The sequence below is a fragment of the Babylonia areolata genome, chromosome 8, assembly GCF_041734735.1.
Source record: "Babylonia areolata isolate BAREFJ2019XMU chromosome 8, ASM4173473v1, whole genome shotgun sequence".
Classification (NCBI taxonomy): domain Eukaryota; kingdom Metazoa; phylum Mollusca; class Gastropoda; order Neogastropoda; family Buccinidae; genus Babylonia; species Babylonia areolata.
Window position 1 is genome coordinate 18,973,304 of NC_134883.1, and position 12,806 is coordinate 18,986,109.

The 12,806-nt window shown below is 48.3% G+C and overlaps 1 protein-coding gene across 3 annotated transcripts in view; it reads right to left on the reverse strand.

The window, feature by feature from the left end:
- The window catches only part of LOC143284617 (glutamate receptor-interacting protein 2-like), an 82,769-nt gene that overhangs the window by 9,869 nt on the left and 60,094 nt on the right, over positions 1 to 12,806 (reverse strand). For all 3 annotated transcript variants that reach the window (XM_076591464.1, XM_076591462.1, XM_076591463.1), the window contains 6 exons: positions 11,063 to 11,302; positions 9,049 to 9,241; positions 6,519 to 6,800; positions 5,500 to 5,620; positions 4,405 to 4,834; positions 1,733 to 1,959 (listed from right to left, as the gene is read on the reverse strand). In XM_076591464.1, the coding sequence (XP_076447579.1) occupies positions 1,733 to 1,959; positions 4,405 to 4,834; positions 5,500 to 5,620; positions 6,519 to 6,800; positions 9,049 to 9,241; positions 11,063 to 11,302 (1,493 nt within the window). The remainder of the gene's footprint in view (positions 1 to 1,732; positions 1,960 to 4,404; positions 4,835 to 5,499; positions 5,621 to 6,518; positions 6,801 to 9,048; positions 9,242 to 11,062; positions 11,303 to 12,806) is intronic.

Genomic DNA, 12,806 nt, shown 5'->3' on the forward strand with positions numbered 1-12,806 from the left:
CCAGACTTGAAAGAGCTGAGTGCGGTGACCTGACGAAGCAAAAAAGGAAGTTCATTCCAAATGCAAGGTCCAGAGACAGAGAAAGAAAGACGGCCAACAGTGGAGTGTTTGAATCTAGGTATGTGTAAACATAGTGGATCTGAAGCCGATTGTAGAGAGCGAGATGGAGTGTAGAGGTGAAGGCAGCCACAGAGATAGGAAGGGGCAGATTTGTGAATACATTTATAACACAGAGTGTTGATCTTATACTTTATTCTGTGTGAGACAGGGAGCCAATGGAGATGTTGCAAAAGAGGAGTGATGTGCTCAGATCTTTTCTTTCTGAGGACAAGTCGGGCAGCAGAGTTTTGTATGCGCTGAAGGGACTGAATGGATGAAGCAGGCAAACCAGATGATAGACAGTTACAGTAGTCAAGGCAAGAGAATATATGTGTGTTTGTATGTGTGAGTCAGTGTGTGTGTGTGGTGTGTGTATGTGTGTCTGTCTGTCTGCCTGTCAGTGTGTGTGTGTGTGTGTGTGTCAGTCAGTGTTTGTGTATGTTGTACACGTCTGTGACCTTCACGTAAGTGTGTGCGGTGGTGGTGGAGGGTGGGGAGGAGGGAGAGGGGCCACTAACGTGTTGTGGTGTGGCGTGTTGTGTGAGAGGAGAGGACTATGTGTGTGTATGTGTGTGTGTGTGTGTGTGTGTGTGTGTGTGTGTGTGATGAATGTGTGTCTATGCCTCTGATAATGATAACAGTAGTAATACTAATACTAGTAATAATAATAATAATAATAATATGAATTTGTATTACACCTATTCTGTAAATAGGGCTCTAAGCACTTTACAAAATCAGGTAAAAAACACCCCCTCCCCCCACAGCCCCTCACGGAACCACAGGACTATCTGTACAGACCCACCTCCACACTGAGAAAGGGGCACACACCCCACAGCCCCACTGAGAAAGGGGCACACACCCCACACTGAGAAAGAAGCAACCCCCCACCACCACTGCACCCTGAGAAAGGGGCACACACACCCTGAGAAAGGAGCACATCCCCACCCCCACACTGGGAAAGGGGCACACCCCACACAGACCCACCTCCACACTGATAAAGGGACGCACCTCCCACACTGAGGAAGGGGCACAACCCCCCCATACCCCCACCTCCACATTGAGTAAGGGGCACACCCCCAACAGACCCACCTCCAAACTGAGAAAAGGGCACACACCCCACACTGAGTAAGGGGCACACCCCCAACAGACCCACCTCCAAACTGAGAAAGGGGCACACCCCCACACTGAGAAAGGGGCACACCCCACACTGAGAAAGGGGCACACCCCCACACTGAGAAAGGGGCACAACCCCCACAGACCCACCTCCACACTGAGAAAGAGGCACACCCCCACCTCCCCACTGAGGAAGGGGCACAACCCCCACAGACCCACCTCCACACTGAGAAAGGGGCACACCCCTCACAATGAGGAAAGGGCACAACCCCCACAGACCCACCTCCACACTGAGAAAGGGGCACACCCCCCACCTCCACTGTGAGAAAAGGGCACAACCCCCACAGACCCACCTCCACACTGAGAAAGGGGCACACCCCCCACAATGAGAAAAGGGCACAACCCCCACAGACCCACCTCCACACTGAGAAAGGGGCACACACACCACAGACCCACCTCCACACTGAGAAAGGGGCACAACCCCCACACTGTGAAAGGGGCACAACCCCCACAAACCCACCTCCACACTGCTGGCCTCACTGTGCTGGCTCTGATCATCGTCATCGTCGTCGTCCTCCTCCTCCTCCTCCTGGTGGTGGTCCGGCCAGCCATCAGAGGACAGACGGTCGTGGGTGGGTGGGTCCATGGTGGTGGTGGAGGTGTGGGAGGGTGGCTGCTGACTGCTGGCCATGGAGCCTCGCTGTGACTGGGGCACCGCCACCACCATGCCCTCCCAACCCCCGGCCCCTGTCCAACACACCACACCACCATCAGTGCTGGTGCTGTGATCATCAGTATTGTTGTCATAATCAGTATTGATGCTGTCATCAATATTGAGTACAGTCATCGTCATCATCATGGGTATTGTCACCATCATCAGCACTGACGTTGTCAGCAGTATTGGGTTTAGTTATCATCATCATCATCATCGTCAGTATTGTCATCATCATCAGTATCTATGTTATCATCAGAATTGTTATCATCATCATCAACAGTATTGTATCATCATCAGTATTGGCATCATCAACTATATTTATGTTATCATCAGTATTGTTATCATCACCATCAGTATTGATGTTGTCATCATTATTGCTGCCATCAGTATTGTTATCATCATCAGTACTGATGTTGTCATCAATATTATCAATGGCATCATCATCAGTATTGATGTTGTCATTAACATCATTGTCATGATCATCAGTATTAATGCTGTCATCAGTATCATTCTCATCATCTTCATCATCATCATCATCATTAGTATTGATGTTGTCATCAGTATCATTCTCATCATCATCAGTATTGATGCTGTCATCAGTATCATTGTCATCATCATCAGTATTGATGCTGTCATCAGTATCATTGTCATCATCATCAGTATTGATGCTGTCATCATCATCATCATCATCATCATCAGTACTGTTATCATAATCAGTATTACTGCAATCATCATCAGTATTGATGCTGTCATCATCATCATCATCATCATCACCATCAGTATTGTCATCATCATCAGTTTTGATGTCATTATTGCTTAAAGCTCTGTTGTCATCATTATTGCTATCATCTTCCTCATCGCCCAGTCCATTGTCATCATTAAAGTCTTAACTCCCGAGAGCAAGGTTTCGGTTGTGCATGCGCACTAGAGCCTATCCATAAAAGGGAAAGGGGCGGAGTTTATCTATAAAAAGCGCGAGCACGTGTCCGGTAGGTTAGTAGATCGTCATATTTCTCTCCGTTTGCATGTTTTACAAACAATGTGGTCGTTTACGGTTGCCAACGTCGAGGGGCTGTCTGCATGCTTTCCAATTCTCACCGGACAGTACCACGTGCTGGTGCTATTTTTATCTGACAGACACGTCTAGCGCAAACACAAACGGCTCTAGCTCCGCCCCTTTTCTCTGCATTCAAATTTTGTATTACGTGTAGCTGACACATTTTGTACTTTCCAAAGTCAATTCAGGTCTAGATTGGAAGCTGCTAGGCAAATCTCGCTCTCTGCCATAAATGAAGCCAAACCGTAGCTTTATTAGGCTTTTATTTTGAATAAACCTTCACCGACGTCACAGTGTCAGACTCTGGTGAGAAACTGGCTTGATTCAAATCGCCCGCCATTTATAGTCCGGTTCAGGCTTTAACATCATTTGTTGCAGCACAAGTCCAATGCCATCATTATCATCATTGCTTGCCCCCAAGTCCTTTGACATCATTACCATTATTGCTCATAACCCAGTCTATTGCCATCATTATCAATATCATCATTTATGCTTATAGCCCAGAGCATTGTCATTATTGTTATCATTATTGCTTATTTTCAGCTGATCACACAAGGCCACACCCGTGGTCATTACACCAACAATGTGATGACCACTGAATTCATCATCAACACAAGTAGTAATCACAGTCATGGTTTCAGGCACCTTCATGTGATCTTTGTGTGATGGGGGTTTGATCAGCAACACTCATCAACACAAGCTGTAATCATAGTCATGGTTTTAGGCATCTTCATGTCAGGATTTTAGTCTTCATGTCATGGTTTTAGGCATCTTTTGTGATCTTTATGTGAAGGGTGTTTGATCAGCAACACTCATAAGCACAAGTAGCAATCATTATCTTTGCATTGTTATCATTATCTTTGCACTGTTTGGCATGTTCATGGGAAGGGTCATTGTTCCAAGATAAAAAACCAACCAAACCCAAAACAGTCTGGTAGTACACACACACACACATACACACACATGAACACACACACACACACAAACACATACACACACAAACACATGAACACACACACACACACACACAAACACACACACACACACACACACACAAACACATGAACACACACACACATAAACAAACACACACACGCATCAACACAAATACACATGAACACACACACAAACATATGAACACACACACACAATCAACACAAACACACACACACACACAAACACACACACACACACATAAACACACACACCTACACAAACACAAACACACACACACAAACACATGAACACACACACACATAAACACATACACACACATCAACACAAACACACACACACACACACAAACACATGAACACACACACACATGAACACACACACACACACACATCAACACACACACACACACACACACACACACACACAAGCACACCCTTATCAAGCTTCACGCAGACCAACCCACCTCCACTATACTCCCCGACATCCTGGCCCAAGCTGTCCCAGGATGCCATGGCGCTGTCGATGCTGGGGATGGGGGTGGTGGGCGTGGTGGACTCCTCCAGCTCTGCCCCTTTGGCCTTGAGGCCCTGTGTGGGGGCGGGGCGTGCGATCCTGAGGGTGACGACGTCCCCGGCGCTCTGCAGCATGCGGATGGCCTCGGACAGAGGCTTGTTGCGGGTGGGGGAGTCGTTGATGCCCAGCAGACGGTCCCCCACGTGCATGGCCCCCGTCCTCTGCGCCAGGCCCCCCGCAGTCAGCTCAGAGATAACGATGTCGTCCAGGGGGTCCTCAGTGCCGGAGATGGTGATCCCTAGGGGCCCCCCGTGGCGGTGCAGCTGAACGGTGTAGGTGACGCAGTCCTTCGTGCCCTCCTCTGGGTCGTCACGCTGAACCTGGGGCCAACACACAGCACTGATGGTCATGTCGTCACTATTATCATGGTGTTATCATATCATCACCAATAACATGTCACCATTATCATGTTGTTACGTCATCACCGTTATGATGTCGTTATCATGTCATCACCATTATAATCATGTCATCACCATTATCATGTCATCATCATTATTGTGCTGTCACCATTATCATGTCATCATCATCATCATCATGTTGTCATAATTATAATGTCATCATCATTATCATCATGTTGTCATAATTATGTCATCATCATTATCAACACAGGGATTTTGACACCACTCCTAGCTATCCACAACACTAATGTTCATGTCGCCATCATGTCATCATCATCATCATGTCATCATCATTATCATCAGTCATCATCGCTATTATCAAAGGGATTTTGACACCACTTATATCATCTTTCTTCTGTCATGTCATGGTGATAACAATGCTGATAACAAACCAAGCACAGCCTTGAAGAAGGAGATGATAGTAACAGCAATCCACTTCACCCTAATGACAAATTATGCCACCTTTTGCATGGATATAAGTGATGGTGGTGGTCATGATAGCACAACACACACTCACACACACTCAAGCACACACTTACATGCACTCACTCACACACACACAAAGCACACACACAGGGAAAAATTACCTTGATCTTAACGAGTTCGTCAGGTAACTCCAACAGGTGCATGGCATCTTCTACAGTGCAGGAATCCAGACAGACATCGTTGATGGCCAGCAGTTTGTCACCTGGCTGGATCGATCCACACCTGCAGGAGGACAGAAGGAAGAATGGGAGGAAGGAATGGATAACCATTTGTACTGCCCATGAAAAGACACAGGTGCAATAGCCAAGTGATTTAAGTGTTGTACTTCCGTTCTGTGGGTCCCGAGGTTGAATCTTGGTAATGGCGTCTGGTGGGTAAAGGGTGGAGATTTTTCCGATCTTCCAGGTCAACATAATTATGTGCAGACCTGTAAGTAACCAGTACACCCTTAGTGTGCATATGCACACAGGAAATCAAATATGCACGCTAAAAATCCTGAAATCCATGTCAGCATTCGGTGGGTTATGGAAACAAGAACATATGCAGCATGCATACTCCCGAAAACGGAGTATGGCTTCCTACATGGGATGTAAAATGTTACATGCTTTATGAGTGTGTGTATATGTGTGACTGAAACCTGATTGAATGAAACAAGAAACAAATAGCAAGCACCCAAATGGTAGCTGTCAGTTGGCTCTACCCAGGTAGGCAGCCTGTTGTGCAATTGACTCCGTGTTTGTAAAGCGCTTAGAGCTTGGTCTCCGACCAAGGATTGCTACTATGTGCGTAATCATATCATATCATAACATGTACACCCTGTGACATAACCCGCCTGTGGGCAGGGTTTACTGTGCTGTGACCCACCAATGGGCAGGGCTTACTGTGACATGACCCACCTGTGGGTGGGGTTCACTGTGACATAACCAACCTGTGGGCAGGGCTTACTGTGCTGTGACCCACCTGTGGGCGGGACTTACTGTGACATAACCCACCAATGGGCAGGGCTTACTGTGACATGACCCACCTGTGGGTGGGGCTCAATGTGCTGTGACCCACCTGTGGGCGGGGCTGAGTGTGCTGTGACCCACCTGTGGGCGGGGCTGAGTGTGCTGTGACCAACCTGTGGGCGGGGCTCCCTCGCCGCACGTCAGTCACCACCAGGGGGTCCGTGGTTCTCCTCCGGCCCCCGACAGTGATGCCGGTGCCTCCAGCCTTCTTCACTAGCTTGACGGTGTAGGTGCCGGAGGTGGGGGTGACTGACTCAGCCACATCAAACTCCACCTCCAGCACACAGCGTGGCCGCGACTCACGCAGGAACTGGTTCACCTCCTCCAGTGTCCGGTCCATGCTGTCCATGCCGTTCACCTGCAGCACCCGGTCACCCTCCTGCAGCACCCCACACCTGGCGACACATCACACACCATGGGTCACCCCACACCTGACGACTCATCACCCCACACCTCGTTACACCACACCTGGTGACACATCATACCACACCTTGTTACACCACACCTGGGGACACATCACATCACACCTGGGGACACATCACACCACACCTCGTTACACCACACCTGGGGACACATCACATCACACCTTGGGACACATTACACCACACCTGGGGACACATCACATCACACCTCGTTACACCACACCTGGGGACACATCGCATCACACCTGGGGACATATCACATCACACCTCATTACACCACACCTGGGGACACATCACATCACACCTGGGGACACATCACACCACACCTCGTTACACCACACCTGGGGACACATCACATCACACCTTGTTACACCACACCTGGGGACACATCACACCACACCTCGTTACACCACACCTGGGGACACATCAAATCACACCTTGTTACACCACACCTGGGCACATATCACACAATGGGCCACACCACACCTGGGCACACATCACATCACACCTCATTACACCACACGTGGGGACACATTGCATCACACCTGGGACATTACACCACACCTCATTACACCACACCTGGGGACACATTACACCACACCTGGGGACACATTACACCACACCTGGGGACACATCACATCACACCTCATTACACCACACCTGGGGACACATCACATCACACCTGGGGACACATCACATCACACCTCGTCACACCACACCTGGGGACACATCACATCACACCTGGGGACACATCACATCACACCTCGTTACACCACACCTGGGGACACATCACACCTCACCTGGGCACACATCACATCACACCTCATTACACAACACCTGGGCACACATTACATCACACCTCATTACACCACATGTGGGGACACACCACATCACACCTGGGGACACATCACACCACACCTGGGGACACATTACACCACACCTGGGGACACATCACACCTGGGGACACATCACATCACACCTCATTACACCACACCTGGGGACACATCACATCACACCTCATTACACCACACCTAGGGACATATCACATCACACCTCACCTGGGGACACATCACATCACACCTGGGGACACATCACATCACACCTCGTTACACCACACCTGGGGACACATCACACCACACCTGGTCACACATCACATCACACCTGGGGACACATCACATCACACCTCGTTACACCACACCTGGGCACACATCACACACTGGCCGAGAAAGGAGCATTCTCATCCGGCTGTATTTCCGTTATTCATTCCGTTTGGTGACTTAAACTCATTCTCAAATGGTTTGCTTTCATGCCAGGTTGGCACTATTTCCGTCTGCAATGGATTTTAGAGAATCGATCAACTTTCAGTCACCATGGATAAACACCCACAACATCTCTCAGCTGAACAAGCATCCCACAGGGTTTGTGAGTGGGTCATGAACTACAACACCGATGATGACTCTGCTGATGCAAGTATTAGCGAGCAGAGTGACAGTAGATGTGAAGACGAAGCTGCTGCGTCGACATCGACCAGCAGATCAAACTCAAACATGTGTTGTTTGTTTACAAATTGTGTTATTCACATCACAAAAACATACAATTATTTTTGTCTCCATAATCAGAAAAAAATAGCAGACAAGTAGTTTATGCAAATGACACTAACATTCTGAAATTTGAAAGCAATCCAAGTGTTATCTCTATTTGTGTTCACATGCATACCTGGCTGCACAGCTGGGCAGGGGGAGAAAACTCTAGGTGCAAACATGGTGTAGAATGAGTTAACAGAAATGTAAGATGTGTGCACTTTATTTCTGCATTTCGCTTGCTGATCACAAGTATCTCTGTTTCTCAATGCATAAAGAATCAGGTATAGGCTCTGTGATCAACTGACAGTGCAACATTAGGAAAGTTGTTTTTTAATGGATATCTGACCACTTTTGAACTGATTTCCCAGCAAACCATTTTAGTTCTTTTTTTTTTTCCTTTGTGGGTATTGTTTGGTTTTTTTAGCTTGTTCAACTCTTCAATACATGGTAGAAAATCTGTGCTCATTTTGTCACGTATTTCATGCACCAATAAAGCATAATAATAATAATAATGTAGCACAGAGGTCCAAGTTGTGGGGAAAAAAACCAACTAAAGCCTGACAGTCCAAGAACAACGGTAAGTTCAGTGTGAGGCACACCTACAAAGAACGCTCCACACACACAGCAGTGTCACTCACTTGTCGGCAGCACTGCGGGGGTGGATGTCGGCGATGGCCGGGGGCTGGGAGAGGACGGCGGTGGAGAAGACGCCCCCCTCCAGTGTGATGCCCAGCCCCTTGACGTCCGCAAACAGCATCACCTCCACTGTCTCTGAGTGGCACACCTGGTTGTTGGCCGTCCGGATGGACGTCGCCGTGGAAACCATAGACACTGAGGACCAAGGTCAATGTCACCGTATCACCATGGACACTAAGGGCCAAGGTCAATTTCACAATATCACCATGGACACTGAGGGCCAAGGTCAATGTCACAGTATCACTATGGACACTGACGGCCAAGGTCAATGTCACAATATCACTATGGACACTGAGAGCCAAGGTCAATGTCACAGTATCACCATGGACACTGAGGGCCAAGGTCAATGTCACAGTATCACCATGGACACTGAGGGCCACGGTCAATATCACAGTATCATGGACACTGCGGGCCAAGGTCAATGCCACAGTGTCTTTGGTACAGTCAGGGTTCCAGTGCATTCTGCTTTCTTCGTAGAATATTCCTCCAACATCACCCTTTTTAAGATTATGTCGCCAGTGCATTCTGCTTTCTTCACAGAATATTCCTCCAACATCGCCCTTTTTAAGATTGTGTCAACAGTGCATCAATTAATAACAACAAAAAAAAAGAAGAAATATAAAGCTTCATCAATAAATACTCAAGCAGACAAGCATACACACATTTCCAAACAGAAATAACACCGACAAAAGCGGAGGTAAAACTACTAGAGGTTAAAAAATCAACAACGAAACAAATCAGTCTGAACACACTCCCTCCAGAGAAGCAGGACAAAGGAAACACTGTAAAGTATCTTTGTTTCTCTGTCTGTGTCATCTCCTCCCATCTCTCTCCCTCTTCTCCCATGACAACCCTCCCCCCAACCCCTTCCCCCACCCCCCCGTGTCCCCATGACACCACAAGCCATCTCTCTATCTCTCCTATCTCCCCCTTCTCTCAGGCCAACCCCCTCACACCCCATGTCTCCAGGGCCCCACAAACCATCTCTCTGTCTATCTCTCCTCTCTTCCTCTACTCCAATGCAAACCTCCCCCTCCCCCCCCCAGCCCCCCATACCATCTCCCCTCTCTCTCTCCCTCTACTCCAAGGCAAACCTCCCCCTCCCCTCCCCTGCCCCCACATACCATCTCTCTCTCCTCTCGTTCTCCCTCTACTCCTAGGCAAACATCCCCCCCACCCAATGTCCCCACAAACCATCTCTCTGTGTCTGTTCCTCCTCCATCCCTCTCTCTCTCTTTCTCTCTACTCCAAGGCAAACCTCCCCCACCCCCCACAAACCATCTCTCTGTCTGTGTCTATCTCTCCTCTCTCCCTCTACTCCAAGGCAAACCTCCTCCCCCCACCCCCTCCACCACAAACCATCTCTGTTTATCTCTCCCATCTCTCTCCCTCTACTCCAAGGCAAACCTCCCCCCTGATGTCCCCACAAGCCATCTCTCTATCTCTCCCATCTCTCTCCCTCTACTCCAAGGCAAACCTCCCCGTCACCCCCCACACTCCCCATCCATATCCCCACAAGCCATCTCTCTATCTCTCCCATCTCTCTCCCTCTACTCCAAGGCAAACCTCCCCCCCCCCATGTCCCCACAAGCCATCTCTCTGTCTGTCTATCTCTCCCATCTCTCTCCCTCTACTTCAAGGCAAACCTCTCACACCCCCCCCCCCCCCCCACCACCTCCAATGTCCCCACAAACCATCTCTCTATCTCTCCCATCTCTCTCCCTCTACTTCAAGGCAAACCTCTCACCACCCCTCACACGTCCCTACAAACCATCTCTCTGTGTCTATCTCTCCTCTCTCTCTCTCCCTCTACTCCAAAACAAACCCCTCACCCCCTACAAACCATCTCTCTGTCTGTATATCTCTCCCATCTCTCTCCCCCTTCTCCAAGGCCAAACCCCCCGACCCCCTGCCCCCCCAGGCCCCCAACCCCTCCCCACGAGTCCCCCCACTTACTGCAGGAGTTGACCTTGCGGTGCACAGCGGGCCAGGTGTACTTGCTGAGCCCAGAGGCGCGGGAGCCGCGAGAGATGGTGGCAAAGTGACCGATGGCTGAGGTGGAGGAGGCAGCGTGGGAGGAGGAGGGGAAGGTGGGGGGCAGGGTGGGCAGAGGGAGGGTGGCGCTGTGCGAAACCCCACCCCCCAGGCCCGGGCTGTTGCCGGGCAATGCCACAGACGACAGGGATGGTGCAAGGGCTGGAACACAGAGAATTACACAGGGCCGGACGGTACAAACACGCAGTTATACTGAGACAAACAAAAGGAAAAAGAAAACGGACTCCCATGACATGCATACACATCGTTTTTCTTTCAATGGATCAATGGATCAAGAAAATAATCTGCATCAAAACCTGTGACTTTTCTTGATGTACAAACACACACTGTACTGTGCTGTATTGTACCATTCTGTACTGTGCTATAATGTAGTGCAATGTACCGTACTATACTATGCTGTATTGTACCGTTCTGTACTGTGCTGTAATGTAGTGCAATGTACTGTACTGTGTTGTATTGTAGTGCATTGTACTGTACTGTGCTGTATTGTAATGCATTTGTAGTGCATTGTACTGTACTGTGCTGTATTCAAGTGCATTGTACTGTACTATGCTGTATTGTAGTGCATTGTACTGTACTGTACTGTACTGTGCTGTATTGTAGTGTATTGTACTGTACTGTGCTGTAATGTAGTGCATTGTACTGTACTGTGCTGTATGGTATGCATTGTACTGTACTGTACTGTGCTGTAATGTAGTGCATTGTACTGTACTGTGCTGTAAGACATTGTACTGTACTGTGCTGTATAGTAGTGCATTGTACTGTACTGTGCGGTATGGTAGTGCATTGTACTGTACTGTAATGTAGTTATATTGTACTGTACTGTAATGTAGTGCATTGTACTGCACTGTACTGTGCTGTGCGGTCGTGTAGTGCATTGTACTGTATTGTACTGTGCTGCGCGGTCTTGTAGTGCATTGTCCTTAGTGTACTGTACTGTGCGGTCAAATGTGTGTGTGTGTGTGTGTGTGTGTGTGTGTGTGTGTGTGTGTGTGTGTATGTGTGTGCAGTGCATGCATGCGTAAGTATGCACAAGTTTTTATATTGATATGCACTTGTATGTATCTTATTTCTACTGTACCTGTGTTTGTGTACATTTCCGATTTATGTTCATATCTTGTTTCCGCTTTATGTTCATATCTTGTTATGTACTATCCCCCCCAATATTCCTTGTGACCCCGATACACTTGGTAATAAAGACATATTCTATTCTATTCTATTCTATTCTATACTATTCTACTGTACTGTACTGTGCTGTGCGGTCTTGTAGTGCATTGCACTGTACTGTACTGTACTGTACTGTGCTGTGCTGTGCTGTATTGCAGTGCATTGTGATGTACTGTATTGTACAGTACTGTACTGTGCTGTGCAGTCTTGTAGTGTATTGTCCTGTCCTGTCCTGTACTGTGCTGTGCTGTAGTGCATTGTGATGTACTGAACTGTACTGTGCTGTGCTGTGCTGTGCTGTAGTGTAGTGTAGTGCATTGTGATGTACTGTACTCTATGTACTGTACTGTGCTGTGTTGTGCTGTGCTGTGCTGTAGTGTAGTGCATTGAGGTGTACTGTAGTGTACTGTACTGTGCTCTGCTGTCACTGTGCTGTGCTGTAGTGTAGTGCATTTTGATGTACTGTACTGTACTGTAC